General features: G+C 39.0%; 1 protein-coding gene and 1 long non-coding RNA gene across 13 annotated transcripts in view; both read left to right on the forward strand.

The window, feature by feature from the left end:
* LOC129211406 (uncharacterized) overlaps nucleotides 1-5,737 on the forward strand; it is a 34,116-nt gene extending 28,379 nt beyond the window's left edge. The window contains exon 3 of the long non-coding RNA XR_008578840.1: nucleotides 5,261-5,737. This is a non-coding gene — a long non-coding RNA (uncharacterized LOC129211406). The remainder of the gene's footprint in view (nucleotides 1-5,260) is intronic.
* Nucleotides 5,738-7,089: 1,352 nt separating this feature from the next.
* The window catches only part of DOCK3 (dedicator of cytokinesis 3), a 224,773-nt gene continuing 204,941 nt past the window's right edge, over nucleotides 7,090-26,921 (forward strand). For all 12 annotated transcript variants that reach the window (XM_054838228.1, XM_054838236.1, XM_054838229.1 and 9 more), the window contains exon 1: nucleotides 7,090-7,569. In XM_054838228.1, the coding sequence (XP_054694203.1) occupies nucleotides 7,533-7,569 (37 nt within the window). In that variant the 5' untranslated portion in view covers nucleotides 7,090-7,532. The remainder of the gene's footprint in view (nucleotides 7,570-26,921) is intronic.

The following is a 26,921-nucleotide window of genomic DNA, read 5'->3' on the forward strand; positions in this document are numbered from 1 at the left end:
TAGCAGTTAGAAACTTGATTTGGGTATCTATTGAACTAGTTGCATTTTAACTGTTCCAATCTTAACAAAATTACTTTTTTAAGCTTTCTAATATATATATACAGAGAATCAAAATATATTATTTATTTATTTATTTTGAATATATATATGCACAATACTGAATTTATCTAGATAAAAATAATCAAATAATTTTACAGTGAAACATATAGGAAGTTTATCTTTTAAAACATAAATATGTAATTAGTATGGACAGTACAATAGCAGGAAATGTTAAATAGCGTTTCTTGGCTATTGAGCACCTTGCCATGACTGTATATTCTCGTAATTGTTCTTCGCAGTATTTGAACTGGAATAGCATGCTCACAGCTAAACTGTGTGCACTAGCGTTCTTATAAGAAAAAATGGGATGAATGTACATAGGTCCAGCATGACTTCAAATTATCCGTCGCAGTACTTCTAAATTCCAGTTTGTCCAATTGTTTATGTTAGTGCTAGTTTTATCTCCAGATAAAAACATATTCTCTGCGCAGGTCAAAAGGTAATGGCTAGATATAAAGCAATCTGCTGGTCCTTGAGTTCATGGGTTGACCAACATGGCAAGCTAGCTTTCATAAAAATTTTTTTTCATAAAAATTTCATAAAAATGCTGAGGTATGGCAACAGTGGGGTTTCATGTCCTTTGCCAGAATTGCTAGGGGAGGTTGACCTGACGTGATGTATGACAGAGGAAGACTTTGAACTCTTGAATACATTAGGTCACTGATAAAAGCCCAGGAGTGGTGACAGAAGGTGCAGCCGTGACAGCAGCAGGAGGTACATGGCGTCATTCAGCGCGGGCTGGCGGCAGCACCATGGACAGCGCCCCGGCGCGCTCTGCTCTTGCGCTGCCCGGTTGGTCCCGGGGGGCACAGCTTCGTTCCCATCTCTTGGACGCCTTACGACGTGGATGGTGCCTAGGCAGGTACCGCACCGAGCAGTATAAGGAGAGATTCTTCTAAAATTAGCAACCATGGGATATTTAATTTGATAGTAAGGCTGCTGTGACTAACATGTGGAACAGCGAGGCTGCGTGGTAAGTGAAAGCACACTAATAAGAAGGTATTCCTGCTTTGACCTTTCAGCCAGTTCAAAATAAAATACATCTGCTCACTTTTTCTTTTTACAGATCAACACAATGCATGTAAATAAGGACATAGAACTGTTTAGACCTCAGCCACTGTTCCCTGGAGGTGTCTTTAACTGTTCTCTAGGAACCAATGTTCAGTTGTCCCTGAAACAGCATTATCAGAGAGAGCACTTAAAAAAACCCGAACAAAACTCTGCATTCACTTGTAGAGATTTGGCTAGGGACTGATTAAGTAATAGCCAAAATCAGTTAAGGTAGCCTCTAGAACAGCATCCCTGTTGCATTTCCATGAGTGATGAAGCCAATTCTCTGGTGTTTAATCTCAATAGTATAAATTTCCTAGCATCAAAGAGATCTCTTTCAAGGTAATAAATAAGTGTATGGTAAGAAATACGTAAGGTCAGAAATTAAGAGACACCCAAAAAAGCATGCTCACAAGAAGAGTTCACAAATGTTTCTGAACTCTCATTTCAAAAAATAAGACAGGAGCTAATTATTATTTTGGTTGGATTTCTTATATCCTGAACATTAAAAGAAACTAATAGGAAAAGGTATCCATTTGTCACAACAGTGCTAATTAATGTTCTATGATTTCTCACTCTTTTAATAGGTAATTTGCTGTAGTGAGAACATTAAAGATAAGCGAGACTGAGGCTGCAATAGTATTTTTCTCAGATTTCTTATTTATGAAACACGAAGATTCAAATGAATCTTTTCCTTTTTTACTAATTGAAGAACAAAATACTCTGTTTCTTTAGTATCAGAAAAACATTTGTTCAGCATAATCTGTGATTATGTGTAATAAAGGTCCAGCTGACTAAATAATTACCACCTGCACTGTGAATTTTTGGTAATTGTACTTGAGGTATTGGTATTAAAGCATTAGTCAGTCCATTCTCTGCTTTCGTGCTAAAAAAAAATAAAGTTACTGTCCTGACTTAATCCGGATATCTTTTAGGCAAGCAACATAGAAACTTAGAAACTGTGATATGTTGGCATAACAACATCAATCCATACTTGCCTTTACGCAAGTCCTGGTCTTTTCTGGTTTTATAATTTTTTTTCAAGCAATATTACAAATAGAGTAAGAGTAACTTTTAACATTATATTTGTAACTGCAAGTTGTGTTATTTGTTCTTAGTTGATGTTTTTGTGGTGGTTTTTTTGGTTGGTTTTTTTTTTTTTTAGATGAGACTTAATTACAAATGTCTAGTGTTCTGGAGGTATTGCAAAGTACCTCTTTCTCTGCCCCTGGTGACTTTAGATTACCTTTGCTCTGAAGAAGATAACACCAAAAATAAGGGATGTACTGGAATATTTTATGCTGACTTCCATTTTGCATGAAAGAAAAAATTTGGTACTAAAGGAATGGAACAATAGAACTATCGTAATTGAGATGTTCCTAGGATTACCAGAAAGTTATGTTTGCTACATCTCACGTGATAAAGTTAGAAGTGTGTTGGTTGCTCTCAATCATGAGCTCCTACTTCAGGCACTCAGTACAGAACAGATGATGGAGTGACTACTTAACCGCAAGCTGGAAATGCTGCCTGGTGTATAGGGGTCTGCTTTCCTTCCCTGCCACTCTGAGAAACGTCGAGGGTTGGGAGCAGACTTGCTTATAAGGAGCTCATTCTGAATTAAAAATTAAAAAAAGGAGTCTTAAGATAATAGCCTTTAAGATCCTCCCCCAATCCTGAGCACTAATCAGAAATCATCCTGATGAAAGAATAATTAGGTGAATGAAGTTGTGGGGCACAAAGACTGCGTGCCTTACAGGGAAAAACTGCTGTCATTTGCTGCATTTAGATTCCTAATGTGATGGTTTGTTCCTTTCTTCATAAGGAAAAAAATCCATGAGATGGCCTTGTGCAGTAGGTCAAAGAATATAATTTGGATCTGTACATCAAAAGCTGAGACCTCCTGCTTAAAAGTTTCAGATTACTTCATCAAAGAATAGCTGAGTTCTTGAGACATGTGAATCCTTATTTTGAGGCACAAAGGAGAAACACTTGGTGCTTCAAAAGGACCTGTGAGGTCGTTGGAGATGGTGATAGAGTGTATTTGCTTTGGATCCTTTTGTTTCTCACTGCAAGATGAGGAATTTATAATTTAATGGGAAAGTAGAGTTGTTTAGTGGCTTAAACCATCTTATCAACAGGGAAAGAATATGAACTTTAAAGAAGCAAACATGCAAAGTTGGAACCTCAAGTGTAGAAAAGGAGGTAACTTAAATTGTCTGTCAGAGGGAATTAAATTCGTTGCCTGATTTATTTATTTATTTATTTATTTATTTATTTATTTATTTATTTTTAGCAGGGGTTCTGGGCCATGTTTCTAAAACAGAGGTTTGAAGTAATAATGGAAGTAGAAGTACCAGCATCTGTAGCCCTGAGAATGGGGAGAAAGGGTAAAGTATGGGGATGCTCTTACCTGAAAGAGAGGGCCAGAGGGTGATATGTTCCATGATACCTTACAGCTGACGTAACTGAGAAGAATTTGCTTGCAGGGAGGTATAAGAATATTTCTGCTTTCTGCACTCTGACCTTCCATTGTCCCTTGCAGAGCATTTGAAAAGATTGTGCAGTTCCCTTGATCTATTTAAGAGAAAGAAACTGTGTCAAATCTCGCCATTCCCTAGCCAGCTGTCTTTCAGATCACATCTATATTACAGATGATAGTATGATATAAGATGAACTGTCTAATGTATTTTAATTAATACTGTCTTAAACATTAATGCATATTCTGTTTGGATAAGGACAATTGTGTTTGCAGTAACTTAACCATAAGCAACTCAAAATACTTCTGACATAACAAATCCTGTACACAGTGGCTGTTAAGTAACTTTTAACAGTGTTATTCAAAGTGATTAGTGCTTTCCTTCTTGTCTTGTTCAATTAAATAAGGTCTTGAAGTGTGTATTTACCATTATTTCCATATGGTGCAACAGAGAAGTTTAGTGACAAAGACTTAGAATGGCAGCTCAGAAGACTTCTGCAAGGGGAGGCCGTTTTTCTCTGAAAAGCACTGGTGTTTGGGACCCATGATGCCTACCAACAGAAGTTCTTCTTGTAGGAGCTCTGGCACTTACAGCAAATTTTAAAATCTAGTTCAATTGCTGAAGTTAATATTTAAAACTTCTTAACAAAACCTTAAAACCGTTTAAATAATCTAATGAAGTAGGCATTGGACTCCACTTTGGTGGTGGTGGTTTTTAAATGTGCAGTTGTTATGATAACAGCTCCAGAAAGACAAAACTTGGGCATATAACCCTCAGAATTTCTTGTTTATGCTCACACAATACTTCTAAGCTTTTCCCATGCTTTACGGAATAGTATGAATATTGAGGTTGGCAGGAGTGAGCTCTGCCAAGGGAGAAAAAAGATGCAAGAAAAAGTTGTTTTACAGCCGTGCATAATTATTGCTGTTTGCTTTGGTCTGTCTCTTGCACGTGGGTGATCCTGAATACCTGCTTGCTGCCTGGGAGATGAGTGTGCCTCTGCCTCCGTTATGGGATGTTTGTTCTATGCCACACTTAGTTTAGCTAAGAATATTTACTAAAGCAATCAGTATTTATGTAGAGGTGATAGGAGACTCACTAAACTGGTGAATGTGTATATCAGAGGAACAGGTATAAATATATTTGGTAACATTAAGTTATGCAAACTTGCATTCCACTGACTCTACAGTAAAATACACTGATTTTTTTTTTTCTTTCTGAAGTGGGTCATATGCCCCTCTAGTGACTCTCTCTGTTCAAAAGTGGCTATCACCAGCAGCAGTGCAGAAAGGTGTTAGGAATAAATATCTAATAATATGTACTATATTTCAAATAAAAGTAACCTATCATCAATATAGTTGTACCTGTTAATGCTTTCATTTATACGTCCATGATCAGGAAATACAAATGGCACAGTTTCCTTTAAACAAAATGTTTCTTTTATACTATTAGTTCCTTCCAGGTCCCATTCTGTAAACTATTTTGGTGTCCTTCTCAGAGTTTTATCTCACCCTGCAAAGTTCTCACCTTGTCTTCCCAAGTTCACCTTCATTCTATATTTACGTTAATGGTAAGAGTGAATGCAGACATGGTTGTATTTTGAAGAAAATTCTGTTGTGTTTTTTCTTAAGCAGGAAAAGTATCTATTTCACTACTGGTCAACTTGGCAGCCAGGAGAATCCATGAAGTGCTGAAGCTATAAGAGCTGGAAGAATTAACCAATTCCTGTCACTACAGAGGTTTTCCGTTCCCAAAGTACTAGTACAAGATGAAGAGGTATTTATTATTGAAATATACATATATTAAAAAAACCAAATTCTCAAATGCAGCAGCAGCCTATCTCCAACAGATGCAACTCAATGACTTCGTCAGGTTTTGTCCCTTCAAAAAGCTATTTCTGCATGCTGTGGGAGTGCTTCAGGAAGGAAAGTAATGAAGCTATTGTAAATATATATGCCTAAATGTGAATATGAATTAAGGTGTGATTGAATAAGTTGTTTTTTTCTAAATCAATAATGTACAAACATGCTTACTTATTGGCCGCTTTCTGTTTGCACTGTACACAGGAAAGTAAAAACCAACAGCCTAAAACCAAACAAAAAACCAAACAGAAAGCTGTCCCTGTTCAGTGTTGAAACTTAACTTGCACATGTTAAAAAAATAAATAATGAAGGTTTCCACAGCAACCTAAGTTCTGTAGTGCAAATTGATGACTTTCGTTCTGTTTTATTATATAATGATAGAACAGATATTCTATAAAAAGTGTTGGGTACATCTGAAGTTATATTATTAAAAAGTTTAGTGCAATCCTAAAACTTTATATCAAGTAATTTATTTACAAACATTTCTGAAAATGCTGTATAAAAAGTGTTTTCTGCCTTTAGCTTTGGGAGGGCTCTGGTGAAAAATCGCTAGTCCGGCAGAGTATTTGCAGTGATCAAAATCTCAGTTACAGGAAAAGTTTTGAATTACATGTTTCAGCTTTTAATTTGCTATGAGGAATTCAGACTTAGGTTTTATAGAAAGAGTGGAAATGAAAGGTGAACTCAAAAATGAAATCTAAAAACTATTTCAAATTTTGGCTAACTGGTCATTGTGCAACCTGTACAAATTTTGCCATGTCCTTAGAAGCTTTGGAAATTAATGAAAAAAAAATTAAATCACAGTATTAAACAAATGTTGATCTCAATAAGGGCTGGCAATTAAATGCTGCCACTGTACACTTGGGTTAAAAAAAAAAATAAATTGGAGAAATAACAGATTTTACTAATAACTCATTGAACAGTTTAAGTTTGCTTACTTTAATTTCCACTGTTTGTAATAATTTTCTGTGGTTTCCATGAAAGCAGTAGGTGAGCTACAGTTCTTAATGTCCCGTTCAGACAACAGGGTTCAAAGTAGGAATATCACCTCGGTGTGCAGCAGCGGTACGTACAGAGGGCTCTGCACCGGGGGGGTTTATGACAAGGGAACACGTAACAGCATTTTCTTTCATACCTGGACTGAATTTGGATTTTTCTAGTTGTTAAAACACGTTCCTTCCCCAGTCCCGTGTTCTGGTGGTTCCCACGTGTGCTGTACAGAGCAGCTGGTGTCCTCTGCTGCGGACTGGGATTACTGGGGGCAGGGGGGTGGTGGGCGTCCCTAGGCATCTCCCACCCGCCTTGCTTCGTACGGATTTGCTTTCTGTTTTCTTAAAATAATTTCGGCTTTGTTTTTTTAAAAAAAAAGAAGTCTGACCCAGTGGAGGATAACGTGTGCGTGGGGTGTTACCCCACGGCCGGCCGTGCTGCGGGGCTGTGCCGGCGGGGGCGGCGGGGGCACCGCAGGGAGCCTGGGCACGGGCCGCGCCCCCCAGCCCGGGCCACGCGCCGCCGCTCCCGCGCCTCGCGCGGCCGCGCGGGGCGGGGGGGAGAGGCGGTGCGAGCCGCGCATGCGCGTCGGGCTCCACCGTGAGGGGGGGGGGCGCGGCAGCGCGAGTCCTTCGGCGGTAGCGACGACGACGACAGGAGCGGCGGCCGTGGTGGCGGCGGGGAGGAGGCTGGCGGCTGCCGAGCTCCGGGGGGCTGCCGCGTCGGCAGGGCGGGAGCCCGCTGGGGTGGTGGGGCCACGCTAGGAGAGCCGCTGGGCCGGCGGCGAGCGCCCGCCAAGCGCTGAGGGGAGCGGCGGCTGTTGCTGCCCAGGCGGGCGGGGGGCGATCTCCCCCCGCCCCCGGCGGCGGCGAGGGGACCCTCAGCGCAACCCCGGCCGGAGCGTGAGGCGGGGGCTGCCGGTGCGGCGGCCGCGGAGCAGCGCCCCCGCTGAGGGGGGGTGAGGGGGGGAGGAGAAGCCGCCCCCGCTCCATGAGCGGCGCTCGCCCGCCTCGCTCTGCCCAGAGGATCCGCGGCCGGCTGCCGCCGCAGCAGCATGTGGAGTCCGACCGAGGAGGAGAAATACGGCGTGGGTAGGTGCTGCCATATTCTCTCCCCCGCCCCACCACCCCCCCCCCGCCCCACGACTCTCCGCAGCGGCCGGACCCCGGGGACTGGGGGATTGGGGGGTGGGGTGGCGGGTGGCTGCTTCCCCCCACCGGCTGCCGCTGCCTCTCGGCGGGGGCGGCGATGGTCGCCTCAGCGGTCTGCCGGCGGCGCTGGCCCTCCCGCTGCCCGGCAGGTAGAGAGCGGAGGGGATGGCGAGGAGGGCAGGCGCTTCCCCCGCCCCCCCCGCTCTCCCCGCGGGGCTGTGGGAGGCTGCTCGCGGGGGAGAGCGGGCACCGGCTGTGCCGCTGCGTGCCTGCCGCCTTCCCCTGCCCGCGCTGGCCGCTGCTGCCCGCATAGCCCGGCGTCCAGCGAATGTGCCTGCGTGTCTTTTGATTCGGGTTATTTCCCCGAGTTTTTCCGCGGCAACAAAAAAGTAGACTTTCGGGGCCCGCGCTCAGGTCCTGATTGCACAAATAATCAGAAAACGAGTCGCTTAGCCTTTAATCTCCTTAAGCGTGCGATTCCTTTTTCTCTCCGTTTTAATCTGTGGTTTGTGGTGATCTTGTTTATGTGGAGTTTAGGGCACGGGAACGGTTCTGTTGCGGTGTCATTAGGGGGCGTCGGTGATGCACCTGTTCGGAGCGATGGGCGCCCGCCGGGAGCCTGGCTGGGACCGGGCCGCGCTCAGCGCGCTGAAAATGGACGGCTTTTGGGGGGACTGCGACGGCTTTTGCTGTTAATAAGCGAGGGGTAGCGTGTTCGTGGCTCATTGCGTTGCTTGAAAACGACTTGTGTGTTTCTGTAAATGCATAGTATTGTTGTTTTCCGTTGTTTTTGGTAAATCTGATTTTACTGTCATCTTAAATCGTGTTTGCTGTGATTTGAGAGATCGTCATTGATGACTATCATTTCTAATTTTGGTGTACAGTAATTTCTGATAAGAGCAGAAATCTTACACCTAATGAAATGGAAGGAACACACAGACTAACTTTTGTTTATTTTGATTTAATTTTTTTTAAAGTGTTGACTGGTATAATAATAAAAATAGGTAGCCTGCCCTGATTACTTACCTAAATACTTCATTAAATTTATAGTTATCTATTGTTCATACTGATTTTTAAGTTCCACGGTGTGTAGTGATGGTCATTTTCTGCAAATATTTTAAAAAATATAAACACTTGCTACAAAATTAAGTTAACCTGTGCTGTTAAAGTGGGATTTGGCAGTTGACTTGTGAGCAACTAAAACTCAATGCCACTAATATTCACAATGCATTTTGAACATGTAGTCAACAAATAACAAAATGCGTCAGTACTTTCTGTTATTTTTTCATCTTGTGCAACAAATATTTTGCTTAGTACATTCCATGTATCTTCATAATGAATAGAATAAGTAAGAAATTCACTTTTTGTTTAAAATAATGTTGCAATCAAACATGGTGTGTTAGCTGAGAACCTGTACGTGTAGGGCAATATACAGAATTGGTATAAAATAACACAGAAAGTTGTTACTTACAATGCTGCTGTTATGTTTGTCAGTCGCTGGTAGTATATAAGATTAACAAGCTTTGATACATCTCAGTGGGATGTTCAGAGAATACAAAGTATCCAGGCTTGCTCATACCTTAGCTGTTGGTGAAAGACCACCTCTGTTGTCCTAGTGCTGTTATAATTGCAATAGATGTTTCAGAAAAAAAATTATTCATTTTTCAAGTCTTGTTGGTTTTCCTGTGTTCCATTTCTGTAGTCATTTTTCTTTGCTGTGTTGCAGGGTTTGATATTGAGAGTTTTGTTTGTTTGTGTTTGGCTCATGTTCTCAAATAAGAAAATACGTATGCCACCTTAATCAAAAAGTAGATTAACTAATTTTTTTTTTTTTTATGGATACATATGGGAGGAAAAGAAAAGAATTCTCCCTTCAGGTTGTAAACAAGTCTAGAAGAGGCATCCCGAAGAGAGAGTAGTGAAAGAAAACAAGTACTATTTCAGTGAATATTTTTAGGAATATTCCTGTGACATTGATATTTCTTGTTCAGACAACACACATGTAGGTAGGTCTTAGATAATGGCCAAGTCTTAAGAATTTTGGCAAGTGCTTTTTATTCTCGAGTAGCTTTAATTACTTTTTCTGTAATTGAAATTGGTTCATAATCCTCCAGAGAGAGAGAATAGGTGAAAAATGCTACTTATGTCTGGATTTAGTTAATGTAGGCAGGGAGAGGAGTACTACTTTTTTGGAAGTAGATCTGTCATTGCTTGCTGGAGTGGCCATTTTTGGGCATTTTGGAGAAACTAGTTTACAGAAGGTGTAGACTTAAAGTTTTACTGTTAGGAGGTGCATTAGCAAAAAAAAAGGGGGGGGGGAGATGATTTTTTTTTTCCCCTGATGTAAATTATCCTAATTTCACATATAATATGTGCAAAAGTAATTTTCTTGGTATGAGTTGCTGGTGTGAGGTTATGCCTTGGGCTTTATTAATTTGTTTTTATTTTGACCACTCTCCATCAAAAAACACCCTGTGTGTTTTTTGTCCATGCTCTTGCTAAGCCATGAAAAGTTTTTGATATGCCTTTGAGTTCAGGCAATAAACTTTACGTCCCTGTCAGTGGAAGTTGAGTGGGAAAAATTCAGTTATTTCTGCAACTGGAATACTACAAAGATGGTATGTCTGGGCACCCAGGCCCTGTACCTACCTATTTGTGTTTATCAAGGAAAGTGTAAGTATCATATAAAGTAGTTAATTCTGGTGGCGTTCTCTTTGTTTCTGATGCTGTTCTCTTTGCTGAAAGTAAATTGTGATTCATGTAGTTGTCTTATCTAGGTAGTTGGCTCATAGATGATAATTTATAGAAACTGTTCCTTCAGAAAGACACCATGTTCCCTCTCTCAACATGTGGGTATAGAGGGGCTTTGTATTCTGCATTGGCTTTCAAAGAGTTTAAGACAAAGACATTTCTTACATGCTTGCTGGAGCCCCTTTATAGATACCCCTTTACAGCTACAGAGACTCTTGACTGCAAGAGAACATGTTTAATTTACTGATGTGAACGCCAGTGGCTTTTTGGTGGTTCTGAAGTTCCCTTTGCCTGCCTAGCTGCAATTAAAAGAAGTTTTCAATGCTTGCAGTTGTAGAACGCTATTGTATTGCCCGGTTCTCACACAAGTCATTGTATACTTCTGCAACAGATATTAAAATATTGCTCAGGATATTTCTAAACAAATAATTAAATTAATCACTTTCCTAACAACCCTGCAGCTCTTCCTTGATTGTATTTCTCTGCTACTATAGCTACTACCTGGTGGCTATTGTGAATAATTCCCTTCTATTTATAAATACTTATGTTTAATGGCTCTAATCCTAACCACGCTTTTAAAACTTTAGACTTGCTATTGAAAGGCAAACAGTTCTTCCACGGATGCTTAAGATGACCAGTTATGAAAACAATTAGTGAGATTTCTAAACCGATTATTGAAGATAACTAGCTCTCCAGCCCTCTAGTGTTTTAATGTTTTTAAAGCAGTCTCTGTCTCTAAGAAAATATTTATTAAAGTGATCTGATTAGTTACATTAGTCTTCTAAAGCAAGTATTAAATAATAATGAATTAAAAGAAAAAGCTAAGCAGAGAGAACTCTTTAGTAAATAACTGTTAATTAAAATTTGGCAAATGTGTGGAAGCTGATTATGTATTTCATTAGGCTGTCAGTTTCTGCTGCTTTATTTTGGTGCAAAGAGCATGTTTAGGTGATTCTCAAGAGTTTTTTCATTTACTTTTTTTTTTAAAAATGTAGTTAATCCTGTACTTTGTATGTCTGACGATATTAAATATGTATGTATTAAATCATGGAGAAGAAGGAAAACCTGCCTGCCTAAACAGCACCTGTTAGTTTATTCAAAGAATTAGTGTTAAAATCTGTTAATTGTTTTATTTAAAATGATTTTTTGTCTTTATTTTTACCACTTAATTGGTAACAATGGAAAGTAAACCCATAAGCACAAATAAATATAACTAATATTTCCCTTGCTCCTACTAAGAAAGGATTAAACATCATTATGTCCTAGTCACAGTTCTGTACTGCAGCTTCTGCTTTTTTGATCAGTATCTTGATTTTTTTTATTATTTTTTTCCCCATGTCACTAAACCCCTTGGTTTGTGCATTTCCCAATTCATATTTGTGTTTGGAAAAACAAGACCACAAAACTTCCAAAAAGTCTGCCTTCCCTCACCAAGTCTCTTGGCATACTACTTTTCTATTCTTACCTGTTTACATAGAAGGCAGCTGCTAAACAAAGGAGCACTTTGAGTTGATTGGTGTTACAATTTCTCTGTATCACTGAAGCAGTTTGTTACAGGTTTAAAATTAAAAGTTTCAGAGATAGGAAAAAGTCCATCTTCAGTAATCTGGGAAGCAATATCAATCATTGTAAACGCGTTCTGTATTATGGGACATACATTGCATTTCATCTTCTCTTTCTTACCTTATTGCCAGACACTGTAATTGTCTGGCAACAGGAGGGAGGTGACTAAGGATATTCTTCAGGGATCTGTCTTGGAACCAAAGCTATATGGAGGGATGTACTTCTAAACCTTCTGTGCAATGCTGTTTTGGGAGATGGTGGTAATACTTGGGGACTTGCTTGTTAGGAAAACTAAATTTTCTAGATCAGGAAAACTAGATCCAAACAAATGTGGATTGGAGTAATTTTTAGTTCTATTCAATATTTTGCGCCTAACGGCCTTTTTTTACCCTTAGGACTTAAGAATGAACAAAGGAATTTGCCAGTCAGGGGTCATAAAGGAAATGAACATGTGTTATTTGACTTAGTGATAATTGAATCATACCTTGAAATGTCTCTGGAAAAGAGCAGCTCCCAAGATGTGCCCGATTGGAGACTTCCAGTATAGACAGGAAAGTTTAGTGAGCTGTCATTTAACGTAGTGGGCAATTTTAGTTTCAGTCTAGTGTAAATCTGTGTTTCTGCTGTTGCTGAGATAATTTGAAGATACTATTTTGTGGGGAGAGATTAATATGTTTTCGCTCATTTATGCTAGAAAAGATAGGCAAAAGATATTGTGGTTACTCTTTCGAATACCTGGTCTGCAGAGTTGGATGAGAATTAATTTATAAGATATTACTAGTTCAAGATCAGCTAAACACAAGTTGTCTACAAATATGTTTCCAGTAGAAATTAGCCAAAACTTTCTAAATACAAGAGGAACGAAACTGAGAAACAATTTTTCAAATTGCTTGCGAAGGCAAGGAATCAGATGTGTATGTTTAGCAGTTTATTGCATGGTTTGTATGGGAATGTAGGCGTGATCTTAGAGTAAGAAGTGATAGTACTGCAATATGGGGTTTAACTTTTGATGCTGTGATGGTTTTGAGAGCAATTTTCTCCATTTATTCATAGCTATGCCATATTCTGTATTCAGTTAAGACCTTCAGGACTTCAGCTGCTTGCCAGTAGGGTGGGGGCAAAAGTAGTTCCTCTCTGACCTTATCCACAGTGCAGAATGGATTTTACATTTAGACTGATTTCCTAAGGGTGGAAATCTTCAAGTGTTCAGGCTTTTTGTCCTCACCTAACAATACCTCTCATCCAGTAACGAGCAACATTTTATGATGAGAGTTGGCTATCTCAGGCATACATTTCCTACAGATTTAATGAAAGTTGGTGGTGGTTTGGGGAAGAAAGACCTTAACTAGAGTTCCTCTGGAGAGTAATGCAGATAAGCAGCTACTGACTTTGCTGAAAAGAATGGATAATAAGGTTCTATCGGGGCTCTTCCTCATATAACTTTTTTTGTTTGCTTGCTGGAGAATGTGAAGGGGAAGCTGTTAACGTGAGCATGGGAGTGAACTTGAGGGTGCTTTGTGGACAGGAGTGCTCAGGAATAGGACTGGGGAGGGTAAAAGATTAAAAGTGTGATGGTACTGCATTCGGTTTGCCATGGGACTGTTGGTGAAACAGAGGGAATGGGAATATCCATTGGTAGGAAACTAGGCTTTTCATGTTTATTCAAGGAACAAGTTATTTTGCAGTCTTTTTTAATGCAGCGGGTATCAATTACAATTAAAACCAGGGTATATGACAACATGCCTTGAATGTTCCTAGTTCTTGGAAAATTTAGGCAATTTTTTGGTGTTTCTTATTTGTATGTTTACATTCATTGTCAAACCTGTAGGACAGGAAGGGAGATTCTTCAGAGTGAAATTAGTGAGGAAATTTAAAGTTGTTTCTCTTTTGAACAATGTAAGGCATAGGAAGTTGGTGTGAGAGTATGAGGTGATGGTGCAGGTTGTTGTTTGCAGTTTTATGTAGGAAGAAGAAAGTTTGTATTTTTATTAATCCTTCTGATGGTAGCTTTCTTAGTTTACAATTAATGGCATAGCTCAGCTGGACGTGAGCCTCACTATCTTGCAAAGCCTTTCTTTTCAGGAATTCTGTACTTAAAAAGTCAAATATAAACATCAGGGAAACATACAAGAGCTGTTACCAGAACTTGTGATTTAGAAAATTCTCTACCACGTATTTGGTGGCATTTAAAAGCCCACCAGTAATTGGGAATGAAGAAGAGCTGTTTGTCTTCATATACACAATGACATGTAACTACACAAGCTTTTTTGATTAATATGGTAATTATTTGTAACGTAGTTCTTTTATATATGAGCTGTAAATCCCTGATGACCTCCAACAACTAGTGTTATTGGTGGCCATACACATTCCATAGATTTGAGGTTTGTTGAGAAATGGGAGCTCTTCATATGTGGATGTGAAAACACGGACCAAAGAATGGAAAGTCTTTGGAAGATTATTCAGCAGTTAAAGACCCTGATGCAACTTTTTCTCCTGCTTCAGAGAAATTTTTGTTAATTTGTATAGTGAATTAAGTTTATTGTGTTCTTTTCTCAGTTGTGATACTCGCTGAGGAAGACTCTAAAGGAAGCTTACAGAAGGATCTTGGTTCAAAACCAGTTGCAATTGACAGCAGTCTTTCCACTAATTGTTTTTAAGTTAAGAATCAGCCTTAATATCACTGCATTTTACTCTTTTTTTTTTTTTTTTTGTTCTGTTTCAAAATTTGTATGCTCACTGAACCTCAAGGCAAAGAGATGAAATATCTCACTCATGACTTCAAACCTCCATTCAGGTTTTTGCATGTCAAAATGGACTTTATGATCGTAGAATCACAGAATGGTTTGGGTTGGAAGGGAACTCAAAGCCCATCCAGTCCCAACCCCCTGCCATGGGCAGGGACACCCTCTACCAGCCCAGGTTGCCCAAAGCCCCATCCAACCTGGCCTTGAACACTGCCAGGGATGGGGCATCCACAGCTTCTCTGGGCAACCTGTGCCAGGGCCTCCCCACCCTCACAGGGAAGAATTTCTTCCCGATATCTAACCTAAATCTCCCCTCCTTCAGCTTAAGGCCATTCCCCCTTGTCCTGTCACTCCCTGCCCTCGACAACAGTCCCTCTCCAGCTTTCCTGTAGCCCCTTCAGGTACGGGAAGGCTGCTCTAAGGTCTCCCTGGAGCCTTCTCGCAGCTCTTCTCTTCTGAGATCCTGAAAGCATCACTTAAGGTTTTTTAGCTGTAATTCCTTCCTCTTAGACATATTTTAGTGTTTGTTTAAATGACGAGTCTTTAGTCAAAATTTACCGCAGATATTAGGAAGACAGTTTGAGCAGACTAAGTGCTTTCTGGTATAGTTGTGAGGTGATTACTTATTACAAGGATAAGACTTCCCTCTTGTCCCACTTCAGCATTTGACTATGTTTTCTTTTCTTGAGTCTTTCTGGATATTAAGCCTTAAGAAAAGCTTATGACAAGTGGTGCCAGCTAACTCTTGGTGGTTAAAAGCAGGTCATTCTGCTTTCAGAGGTAAGCTGATACCAGTTGCTCTGTGAAGCTTGTGCACTAAATGCTTTTAGTGTTGACAGTAGGTAGTTGATAAAGTGGTGAATTATTTTATTTTCTTTATTTTGAATATAGGTCTGTGAGCTACCCAGCATGATAGTGTAGTTCAGTGTGCTTTGGCAGGTGGCTTACTGTTACAGAAATCTCATTTCTGTGTCTTTGAACAGCAGGGGACTCTCTCTTCCCTCTAAGTGTGTTTATGAATGAGATGTTTATGCCAACTGTTAATTTAGTATACCTGCCCTTTCAGTCTTCTGATCTTGATAAATCATACATGTAAGAGAAACCTAAAAGACCTGTTAAACAGAAGCCAATTAAAAGCAATATATAACTTTTTACAGGCCTGTTTGGGTATTGGGTTGCATACAGTCCTTTGTCTTGCTGGGGTGTGTGGTCTACCCATACAAGTTGTGAAGGTAGCAGAAAACCTGTCATGGAGAATATCACAGACAATGTTAAATAGTCCCTGTAGGGAGCGATATGTATGTTTCCAGTGACAGTCTGGATCTGGGAGATAGGAAGAGATATTTCTATTTCACCCATCTCTTCCTTTGCAGAGAGAAATGCCTATGGAAATGTCTGTGTAAAGTTGCCCACTTCACCTAGGCACATGTTCTCATCTATGTAAGTTTATGTATATATGGCTATATTATATACATGAACAGAGAGTGTAGGCACTAGTGAGAGAGTGTCAGCCAGTGTGAGATAAATAACTCGAAAATATAGGAATTATTGTAAAAGAAGGTTGTGGGAAAATGTGGTTTGAACTTTGATGTTTCTTTGTGTTTTTTCTCTCTCTAAATGCTTATGAGCTGATTGGCAACTCATTTTTTGATAAACCAAAGAGGCAACAGTCTAGTTTGACTGGATTTAGTGAAGTAGGATCAATATTTTGCGATAATTTTGCCCTGACATCTGCTATTACATACCATACAAAATGCAGCTGTATGCTCCTTGTGCACCTGGCCTTGCATGAAGAGAGTGACTTGGTGAATCATCTATGTCTCTGTGTTTCTGTTTAAAGGTTATATAGACTGGCCCTTCCTCTGGCAATGACTTGTTGGTATGGGAAGAGCTGGCCTGGGGTGCAGGAAGACCAGCTCTGTGAGCTGATGTGCTTGGGCCTGCTGTCTGCTGACCTTGCAGCTAACCATCCACTTGGAACAGCTTGTGCTGCTGCTGTCGGTAGTACTCCCTCATCGCTCTGTCATGCGCGCAGTAATTTGCAGCCATCCATTCTGCCCACTTGCTGTTTCAGCCTTTCTGAAGACATTGATCTGATCAGAATTATGAACAAAGTTGCTCTGGTGTGTTTTGTTTTAGTGGTTTCTTTTCTTTTCTGGTATTTGCTTATGTCTGTGGTCCAAGTTTTTTTTACCCCAAGGAAGATTGCTTTTGAAGCATTGGTCTTGCAGAAACAGCTTCTTTTTTGTCTCTGGGGAAGTGGAGGTAGAAAATAGACTTCTCTCTATAACTTTCTTCATGACAAGGCCCTAAACTGCAACTTCTGATGTTGTTGGGGTTTTTTTTGGTTTTGTTTTTTTTTTTTTAATTCTGGAGTGACTACATTTCAGGTTGCTGGCACAAGACAGTATTCTTCTTTTAATAACATAAAAAAAAGTTAATTATTTCAACCTGGGTGGAGGATGCAATAAGAGAAAAAGAGGATTTTCCCAATGTTTTAGATGATGTTAATAGCATTAAATAATGTATGCTTGCTCAAGTCAAGATTAGAAGAGATAAAAATTCTTTAGGTGTCATGGGGAAAAAAAGCATCTTCAATTATGTCAGGCAAGTATTTCATTTTTTGGTATTTTAGTAGCAAATAGTTTACCAAAAAGGTCAAAGTTCTTGTGTGGGGATTGAAAGGTTTCTTAGCAGTCTTGTAAGCTGTCATCAGATGTCAACAAAAAGTTCTTGTGTGGCAGACAGTATAGGCTAAAATACAGAGTTTTCAACTAAGATGCAGGAGCTGGTGTACTGATAAATACACTTTTATCAATCTACCCTATCCTTCCCTTCCTCTTCCTCATAGGAAATGTGCAAACTGACCGTAAATGCCAAGACAACTTTAGCATCTTACAAACTTATTTAGCCATTAGATGGGAGGACTAGAAGTCTTATGATGTAGTCAGTGTAAAATGGCATAGGATGTAAAACGCTGTGCCATGGAGCACGTGGTGAGAGAAGGAGGGTCTGCGAGGTCTAGGGTGGTACAACCTGTAGAAGAGTAGGATAAGAAGGGGTCTAGTTTGTGGTTAGCTACTTTTTAGAGAGTTACAGAGAATACAGAGCCAGACGCTTTTCAGAGTTGCACGCTGAACAGGGAAGGAACAGTGGTGGCAAATTCTAGTGAGGGACATTGATTTCCACATGCATGTGGTAAGGCACTGGAGCAGGTTGCCTGGAGAGGTGGTGCAATCTCCATCCTCCAGGATGTTCAAAACTTGCTTGGTTTCTTACTTTGTTTCCTAGTGTTCCACAGTAAAGCATAGCCATTTCTGGCTCACGTTTGCAGTCTGTGGAACACAGCGGTGCAGAACGGCTCCATGCTTCTCTCTGCCAAGTGTGGTATGGGCAGTGTTTTTCTCCTCTTTGCAAGTTAGGTATTGGAAAGAGGGAAAAGGGTTTCAGAAACTGATGCAGCCTTCTTCTCTGCTTAAAAGGGAGAAAAAGAAACTGCTGCATTTACTTCCCACATAGAGGGACTGATGTATGGGTGAGGGATGTCTGTAATGCCAGAGTGGAAGTTGAATGAACTGATAGCTGAGGGAACAGATTTACAGGAAGGGGATGAGTAATTAGGATAGAAGTCTGCAGAGCTAGAAGCTCAAAATCAGTTCCTTAATGGAGCTAAGGTAGTGGACAACGCTATGGGCTTCTGGTCTGTTTCCTTAATTGTACCTCATGTCACCAGGATGTGCAAAACTTATTTTAAACAGCTGATGATTTTTGAGCCTAATCTCTATTTTTGTCTTGGAGGGTAGGGGAAGGATGCTAGCAATAATTCACTTTGCTAGTGAATGATCACCTTTCTTCTCAGGCATCTGTTTCTTTTTTTACATGAATATTTTCATAGTGATGGTATGACTCAGTAGAAAGAGGCGGTGTTGCTAGGCAGCAGTTTGAGCACTTTGCAGAAGCCATGTGATGGCAGTAAGCTGCCTTGTAATAATCCATTGGTGGCAGTATTCCTGGCTGAGGTTCTGTATTGCACAAAGAAAGAAGCATCTCTGACAGGAGCAGATGCTGCCTAGCAACTGCCAGTGCTCCTGGACCAGCCTGAAATACCTTCACTTAATTGTAGTGTAATTTTGGTTATATACAAAACCTTAAGTGTAAGAGATTGCTTTCAATTCTGAAGTATATTTTTCTTCCTCAAGGTTTTGCATAAAAGTTCATAAAGACCATTAATAAGGTCAAAAAATTCTTTAGCCCTCTTCTAAATCATGTCTTTTGTTTAATCCCTCCTCTTCGATTGTAACGTTTGGATGGCTTTTAATCAGCTTTTGATAATCTTTTTTGTGTGTGTGTGTGTATTGCATTAGCGCCTGGCAATTCCAATCGGATTAGACCCCTGTTCCTTGTCATGTCATGTGTACCAGTATACTCTGCAAGAAATGTCCCTTGCTGTGAAAACCTCATGTTTTATTTGGGTAGTTGGGTTTTTAGGGTGTAATTGGATGTGTCCTCTCCTTCATACCTAAATTCTTTATATTGTCCATCTTGCTTAAACAGCAGAATGTTTTGGATGTACCAGACCTGGTTTTCATTCCCTGTTTTCTTTGTAAACATACTTGCTGAATGTGGCCTGAACTTGCAAATGAATTTGCACGTCTCTAATTTCTGGCAAATAATTGAAACCCTCACCCACAATTAATCATTTAAATACTTGAAATAGATAATGTGGTGAAAACATTCTTCTAGGTATTTGTAGAATAAAATGAAAATATTTTCATTTTAATTTCCTTGTGGTTCTGTTCCCTTGTCAAATATTACCAGAGTCTGTGTAATCTATGAAGCTGCCAGGTTTAATCAGGTTGTTCCACAAAAATTTAATCATATTGCCCTTTAATTTTGTTATAAAAATGTGAAGGTTTTTTCCTTCATAAACTGTTTTTTGGTCTTTTAAATTATTAAAGCCACAGTTTTCTCTTTGCAAGAACTACTCCTTTTTGCTGGAAAAAGGTTTTGTAGTTCTGAGAGTGGTTCAGAGTGGAAGGTACGGGGTGGTTTGAAAAGTATTAATTCTCTGCTGCCTGTAGGCGTGATTGTGCAACACAGTTGCCTCACAAAAGGTAAAGCTAAATCTTGACTCTTTGCTGTCTTTTTCTCTCAGTGGCAACTTGTATCAATGTTTTGTTTTCTTGTGCAGTCATATTGTTGTGGCTTAGAGACTTTTCCCTGTCTGCCTTATGTAATTATAAAGAATTAACATCTGTCACCCTTCTTGGAAAATAAATTATTAAGAAAAGGTAGTTTAGAGGATTCTAAAACCATAAACACTGTGGAGTGGAAGAATAGAAATTGATTGTTCGCTCTTTTTATTTTAATACAATTCCCAAGAGGGCATTGGTGATGCAGGATCTGAACAATTAAAAAACGCTTTCTACGTGATGCACAAGTGAAGTGTGGAGTCCTGGGATGATGTGGATGTTAAAAGTTGGTGTGGTTCAAAAACATTTGGGTGGCTCTGTAGAAGAAACACTATAGAGAGCACTGTTAAATAGATCTATAAAATTAATACTAATAAAAACTTCTACTTTAGGAAGTCCCAATCCACAGATGGCTCAAATTGGGGGAAGCTACATCCTTGCCCTATTCTAATACCCTTCCTTCACCTCCTTGTTTCAGCCCCTGTTAGGGCAAAGGTATTTAGAGCCATCTTTGGTCTTGCCTACTACAGTGACTCTAAAGTTATGGTACATGGAGCCTTTGTTATCATCTAGGTATTACAGGGAAGAAAATAAAGTTCATCTTATTCAGCTGTTAAAACTAGCTTATGCTATTTGATACTAGACACTTTCAATAGATGGATTCATATGAAAAAGCATTTTAAGGAAAGATACATCCTCATCATAACACTAATTTATCAGTCTGAAGTAATTACATTGTTTTCTTAAAGATTAATCAATATCAATCAATCTTAGGCTCAGAGATTGACTTATATTCCATGTTAACTAGTAATAGTGGTAACTAGTACTAGTTGAATAGGAAATTAAAACTCTTGCAGTGCTGTATATAAGACTATGTAAGCAGTCATAGTAATTTATTGTGTGTGGTGAGAATTGGGGTAGGAAGAGGTTTTTACTGGGGGGAAGTGGCAAATATCACTTAGATTATCACTTTGTTTAGGAGTCTTACCCAAGTTTGAAAATAAACTATAAAGTTATAAAAACTAGTCTGGAATTCAGAAAACAGCTTTTACCAGTATACTTCTATTCATGTAATTGATAGTTCTACATTAAAAAAGAAATCAAAAACACTTCAGGCAAACAAAGCTTACTGTCACATTGGCAAATTAAGCAAAAACCCCAAAATACCCACCCCCCCCCAAAAAAAAACCAAAACAAACCTTTAGAGATGATGGCATGTGCCATATTTGTTGTAAAATTAATTTTGTACTTCTCTATAAGGACTGTGAAATATAGGAGATTGTTATATGTGCTTACCCAAAGTAAACATGAACACCAAATTCTTAGCTGGTGTGATAGAGGTGTGAGTTTAAAATATGGTTATATGTATTACAAAACTTCAGAGCTTTGACATTTGTAGCACAGAACACAATTCAGTATCTGCTCAGTGTGATTATAAATTGGTAGGGTATGGAGCTAAGTAATTTGGGTATAGGGCAACACAACTGCAGCTATGCTTCTCTGCATTATCCTTGCAATCCCTTCTGAAATTAGTTTGGTCGAAGATATACTTAGGGCATGATTAATGCATAACCTGAATAACTGCAAGTTGAGGGTAGTACAAAGCATTTATAAAAATTAAATGGCATACTTTAACGTGAAGTGCTTGTCTTATGTTCTGCTGGTGTAATCTGAAGATATTGCAAGTTATCAGAATTTTAGTAGACAGATAATAATGATGAGTTGAGAACTGGAAAAAACTGTTACAAAGGCCAAGAAGAGTTGTCTTTTGAAGCCACGAGTAAACAGATATGTTGAAAGTTTGCAAAATTATGATTGTTACAGTGGAAGGAGTTTAAGAATTTTTTTGTTTCTTTTGTCACATTACACAACTGAAAAAGACCCAGTGAAACTAAAAAAAAAAAAAAAAAAAAGGCCTGTTCACAGTTGATAATATGAAATGTTGTAGGTTTTTTCCTCAAAGTTAATCCATAGAGTTCATTAAATCTTGGTCTCACCAACATCTTAGGATAAAGAAAAACAAAAATGTTTTTTAGCATATTGAATATGTTATAGAAGCAATGTTATTTCTATTGTGGAAGAGAAAACATGAGAAATTAATAAATAAAAATTTTAAAAAGCCAAACTTTATGATTAGAGAAACATGATTTGGAGAAGGGGACAATGTAAACATGGAAACCTCTTGAACTGATTTTGTTTCTCAGCCCTCATTTAAATGAATACTTCTAATTTTTGTTGCTATATCTTGGAAGGTGAGGAGGGAAAGGGCAGGAAAAGGGCTCTGTTCCTTTATGAAAATAAACAAATTAGTTATGGGCTGAACTGATATTTGATATTGTAAATAGGACATTACGCAATGTCAAAATATTTTTGTAGGCTTTACTAAAATGTGTAGAAATAGGTTGAAAAAATTAGAAAGTATATGGGAAGGCATATACCTGTGCCAGTTCGTTGTGCTGCAAAGTATTTTTATGTATATGCTGAGAAAAAAATGACATTTCAGGGGAATTAGCACCTAGATGCTGCATGATCTTTATGTGGATGTATTGTGCTGGACAGTACTATGGCATTTTCCTGTTCTTATTTTGGATTTTCCCACTGTTGAAGTAAAAAATGTGACCCATTTCTATTACTATTTTTATCATGTAATTGACATAATCCATTTGGGAAGAAAAATGGTCTGTGGAAGCTTTGCAACCCAGGTGAGACTGGGTGGGGAAGGTGGGACGTAGGAAATTGAATTAGAAGGAATCACAAAAGGAAGATATAATTTAAATTACATCACAGCAAAAATGAAAACAGCTCTGTTATTTAGGTGTGCAACAGAAAGTAATAATGACACACGTTAAATCTAATGTGGCCTTTCTCTAACTGTGAATTGTATCCTCTCTTGGTCTTAATAGTGTTCAGATGAGGTCACAAATCGATAGATAGCAAGGGACAACAGAAGCTCAGGCCGTGAGTCCCTATTAACACTGTGAGAGAGATTCTAACAGCCTAGCCACATACCCATCTCATTCAGCGTCCTGCCCTCGACAGTCACCAGTAGCAGGTGTTTACAGTAGAGTAGCACAGCAAGATAAACGTATGCGATGCTTTCCCAAGACTTCAGTGCTTTCTGGGTCAGGGGCTTGCTGAGCCTGAGGTGGTACACATCAATTAATTTGCTTTTGAACTTGAGTGATTTTTTAAATTTTATTTTTTTTATCACCCGCAGCATCTCGTGAGGAGTTTCACAGTTTATGCACTGTGTGGAAAAGTACTTTATTAAATAAAGTCCTGAACTCTTCTCTGCTGTTTCATTTGAAACACTGTTCTGCTTCTTTGTACTGGAAGGGATGATTAGCAATTGTTCCCTGTTCATCTTCTGCATGCAACTTATCAATCATACTCTCTCCACCCCTTTCAGCTGTCAGTCTTACTGGCACAGTGCTGTCTTGGTTCATAATTAATCATATAAAAGCCCTTATTGCAGTCCTTGGTATCTCACCTCACTTCTTTCTACCTTTCCTTCCACTGTTCGTTCTGTCCTTTTTGACAAAGGATACATTTTTAACAAAGGGGAAAACTGGCACATGGGAGTCCATTGTGAATTTTATACAGTACTGTAGGTAAATGGTGTCTTCCCTTTTTCCCCCAAGATAGTATTCTGCTGTGATGTGGTGGTGGCGTGGCTTGACAGTGGCTGAGCTTTGAGCTTATGACAAAAACTCTGAATAACATTCCAGGGTTTCATTTGATGTGGTAGTAGCGGGGGGCAGACGGTTGTTTCGTATGTGAGATTAGGATTGTTCATCCCTCATGAAACACCATGTAGATGAACTAAATGGTGTACATCTGCCAGTTCTACTTGTGGTACTTAGGTCCATCTGCAACTCTTTATCACCCTGAATAGCTTGAGTGCCTTCACAAACTTTGTCACTTTTCTAAATGATCAGCTTTTCTGGATCATTTAGAAATACTTTAAACAGAAAATGCTCCAACAGAGATCCCGTTAGAGCTTGCTGGTCAATCTGTCTTCACTAAGAAAACTGGCTGCTACTTCTGTTTCATATCTCTTTGTTAGTTATTTATCTGTGCAAATGCCTCTCTGTTTTATCACAGCCAAGCTCAGTTTCTGCAAGAGCTTTTGACAGGGGCTGTTTCAGAATAGATTTTGTAAGACCTACTGCATTGTATCAACTGGATCTTCTTTGTCCATATAGCAGGCAGCTCCTTCAGAGCTACATGAGGAATCAGTAAGCTATGCAAAGATGCATTGACCCTTTCTTAAGATGTCAAGTTTATCTGTGTACCCTTATTCTTTTAAGCAGTTTCTCTTATTGCTGGTGACTTACAATGCATCTGCTTATACTGTGTCAGGGCATGTCCACAGGCAAGGGGAACACTTCTGAATCCATCCTCTCCTGAATCTTTGGCTTTCCAAACTGTTATTCCAATGCCATCTGTTCTTATACGTTATACCCCCCAATTCCTGCTGTCTGCTATGGCTTGAGAATAACTGCCTATGTGAACTAGTTTGTGCCTTTCTCATTAATAAATTACAGGGGTGCAGAGGGAAGGCTTTCTTTTGCTGCGGCCCACTTTGATATAGTTAAAGTACCAGAGTTAAGAACCTCTGACTTGGAGATAATTCCTGAAAGTGGTGTGTGATGCTTTTTCAAAGCATTCCTCTTCGGCAGAATGTTGGGTTTAACTGCTAGCTGAAATTACATTTTGTGAGGGGGAACTATGACCGCCTTATAAACCTGAATGATGGCAAGGGGGTTTAATATCTGAAAATCGATGCTAAATATTTCAGCAGTCTGCCCTGGGATCCAAGAGGGATGGTTCAGATCTGTTAACTGGTGGGTAAAAAGCCTTTGGAGTCATACATCAGACTATAAAATAGCCTCAGGTTTCTGGGATTCTGTCATAACCAGTAGTTATTTTTACCATTCTTTTTTTATTTCAGAGATGTTAAATTGTGTTCTTGTTAAACAGTTTTAACAAGATAGGGTTTGGTGTATTGGGTCAGTTTATTTGGGTTCTTTAATTTTTCCTGACTTTGATTTAGTGTGGCCAGAAAGTCAACTGCTCTTGAGATTTGCCTTCTCTGAAAACATCCATATTGCTATTCACATACCCTGTTGATTATTAAAATTGTCAAACAGAAGAGACTTACTTAACTTATGACTACAAACTTATTGGTGAAGGAATTAGATTTCATGCTGCTGTATTAAGAATGAGGAACATGAGGTGGATGTTATTTTTGTATGAGAACTTATTTTCTATTTGAGAATGATCATCCAGATTGTATCTACAGCTGATTGGATCAGTTCATTTCTGTTCTGTGATTTTTGTTTGTTTATTCTTTTTTGACTGAAGCAGACCTAAGAAAAGAGCTTTGGCTATCTTTATTAATAGAGTACTCTGAATTCTAAAGAGCTGATTACATATTGATGCAGTAGAATCCTTATATCAGATTTTCTTTGTGTGACCAGTAGAATCCTTTTATAAATGGGCAGTTTGCATCTATAAACTAACAGATCTATTAGAATTACTACTTGTAAGCCTAAATATATTAAAGTCATTATTCTTGGCCATATTTTAAAAAAATTATTCTATCAAGACTTGGAAACCCCAGTATTCTATTTTCCTGGTACCTTTCCTTTAGCTTTCATTCCAAGCTCACTTTTTATTGTTACATAATAGGCAAGTATCTGATGACCAAAGAACTAGTAGTTGCATCAAATCCAGTTTCTTTCCCAGTTGCATCCTTTATGCAGTAGTATAATAAGTAAGTGTCATAGGAAGCCAGCTGTTGTTTGCTTATTCAAAACTTCTAATGCAGTGTTAATGTGCAGTCATGTTTTTCAGACTATTACTTGTTGGACTCAGCTGAGTAAGACCAGTCAGTCATTAATCTCTCTACAATTCAAACTACTCTTTTTTTCTACAACCACTAATACTCATGTGTTGCGTGGCTGGTGTCTCTGTGTCATGATAGTCTTGGCACGTTCAGAGAAGTTGAAAATGGCCTGGAAACTGGATTTAATATTATTAGTATTTTATATATATATTAATTTTAAAAAATAATCTTGTATCTAGCGTTACTATCATAAATGAATGTATCTTGTTACTGTATTACCATTTATCCATATTTCTGGTGTTTTCAATAGTAGCTTTTCACTCAGAATTTTTTAAATCCTGTGTTTTTGAGACATACTTGAATTTTTTAGTATTTTTGTTGTTCTGAATGGAAAAGTCATGTTATTTTAATATAGGACTGTATTTTGCAAAAAAACTTGAAAAATGTTTGTACATTCTTGTTTTGGTAAAATTACCTATTACAGAAAATGTTTGTGGGATTTTTTCTATGATGCTATCTGAAATGCTGGAGGGGCAAGGAGAAGCCATTAGAGGTTTGACTGTGGCCTGCCAGCCAAGCGTTTGGCAGTTGTCACTGTTCCTGCACTTTGGGAGAAGCATTAAGTAGTTCTTCTTTGGTTGAAATCCGTATTTATGATTTCTTCATGGGAGAAGAATGAATCCAGAATGCTGACAAGCTTAGCGTTTTTCTTGGATTCTGTTGTCTGCATTACTCCAGTCTGGAGCCAACCGTTATGTTTCTCCTGTCTCTGATGTAAACAAGAATTTAAAACCTCATTTAACCAGCGGTGACTTCTGCTGGTCCATACAAGCTGAGAGAACAGTTCAGGTTTGTTCATGGAATCCCTAATTTTTCCCTCTTTAATTAAACACTGCATTGAGTCTCCCTGTGGAAGAGCAACCATTCGATGCTGGTTGGTTCTCTTCAGATTTTTATTCAAATTCTTTCTCATGTTACTCTGATCTGTGTGGGTGTTTGCCTGGTGTATGTTGATTGTTCTTTCTTACCCTTTCCCTTTATGAAATCCATATATACGGTTGAAACTGTGTTTTATTTTGGTAGAAGGTTTTTCTGTGTTTTTCTGATTATTTATTGAAATTCAAGGTTCAAGAAACATAACTTGTGGTAGATAGTGCAGATGGTAGTCTCAGTTTCCATGGTGTTCTTCCC

Source organism: Grus americana, chromosome 11 (assembly GCF_028858705.1).
Source record: "Grus americana isolate bGruAme1 chromosome 11, bGruAme1.mat, whole genome shotgun sequence".
Classification (NCBI taxonomy): domain Eukaryota; kingdom Metazoa; phylum Chordata; class Aves; order Gruiformes; family Gruidae; genus Grus; species Grus americana.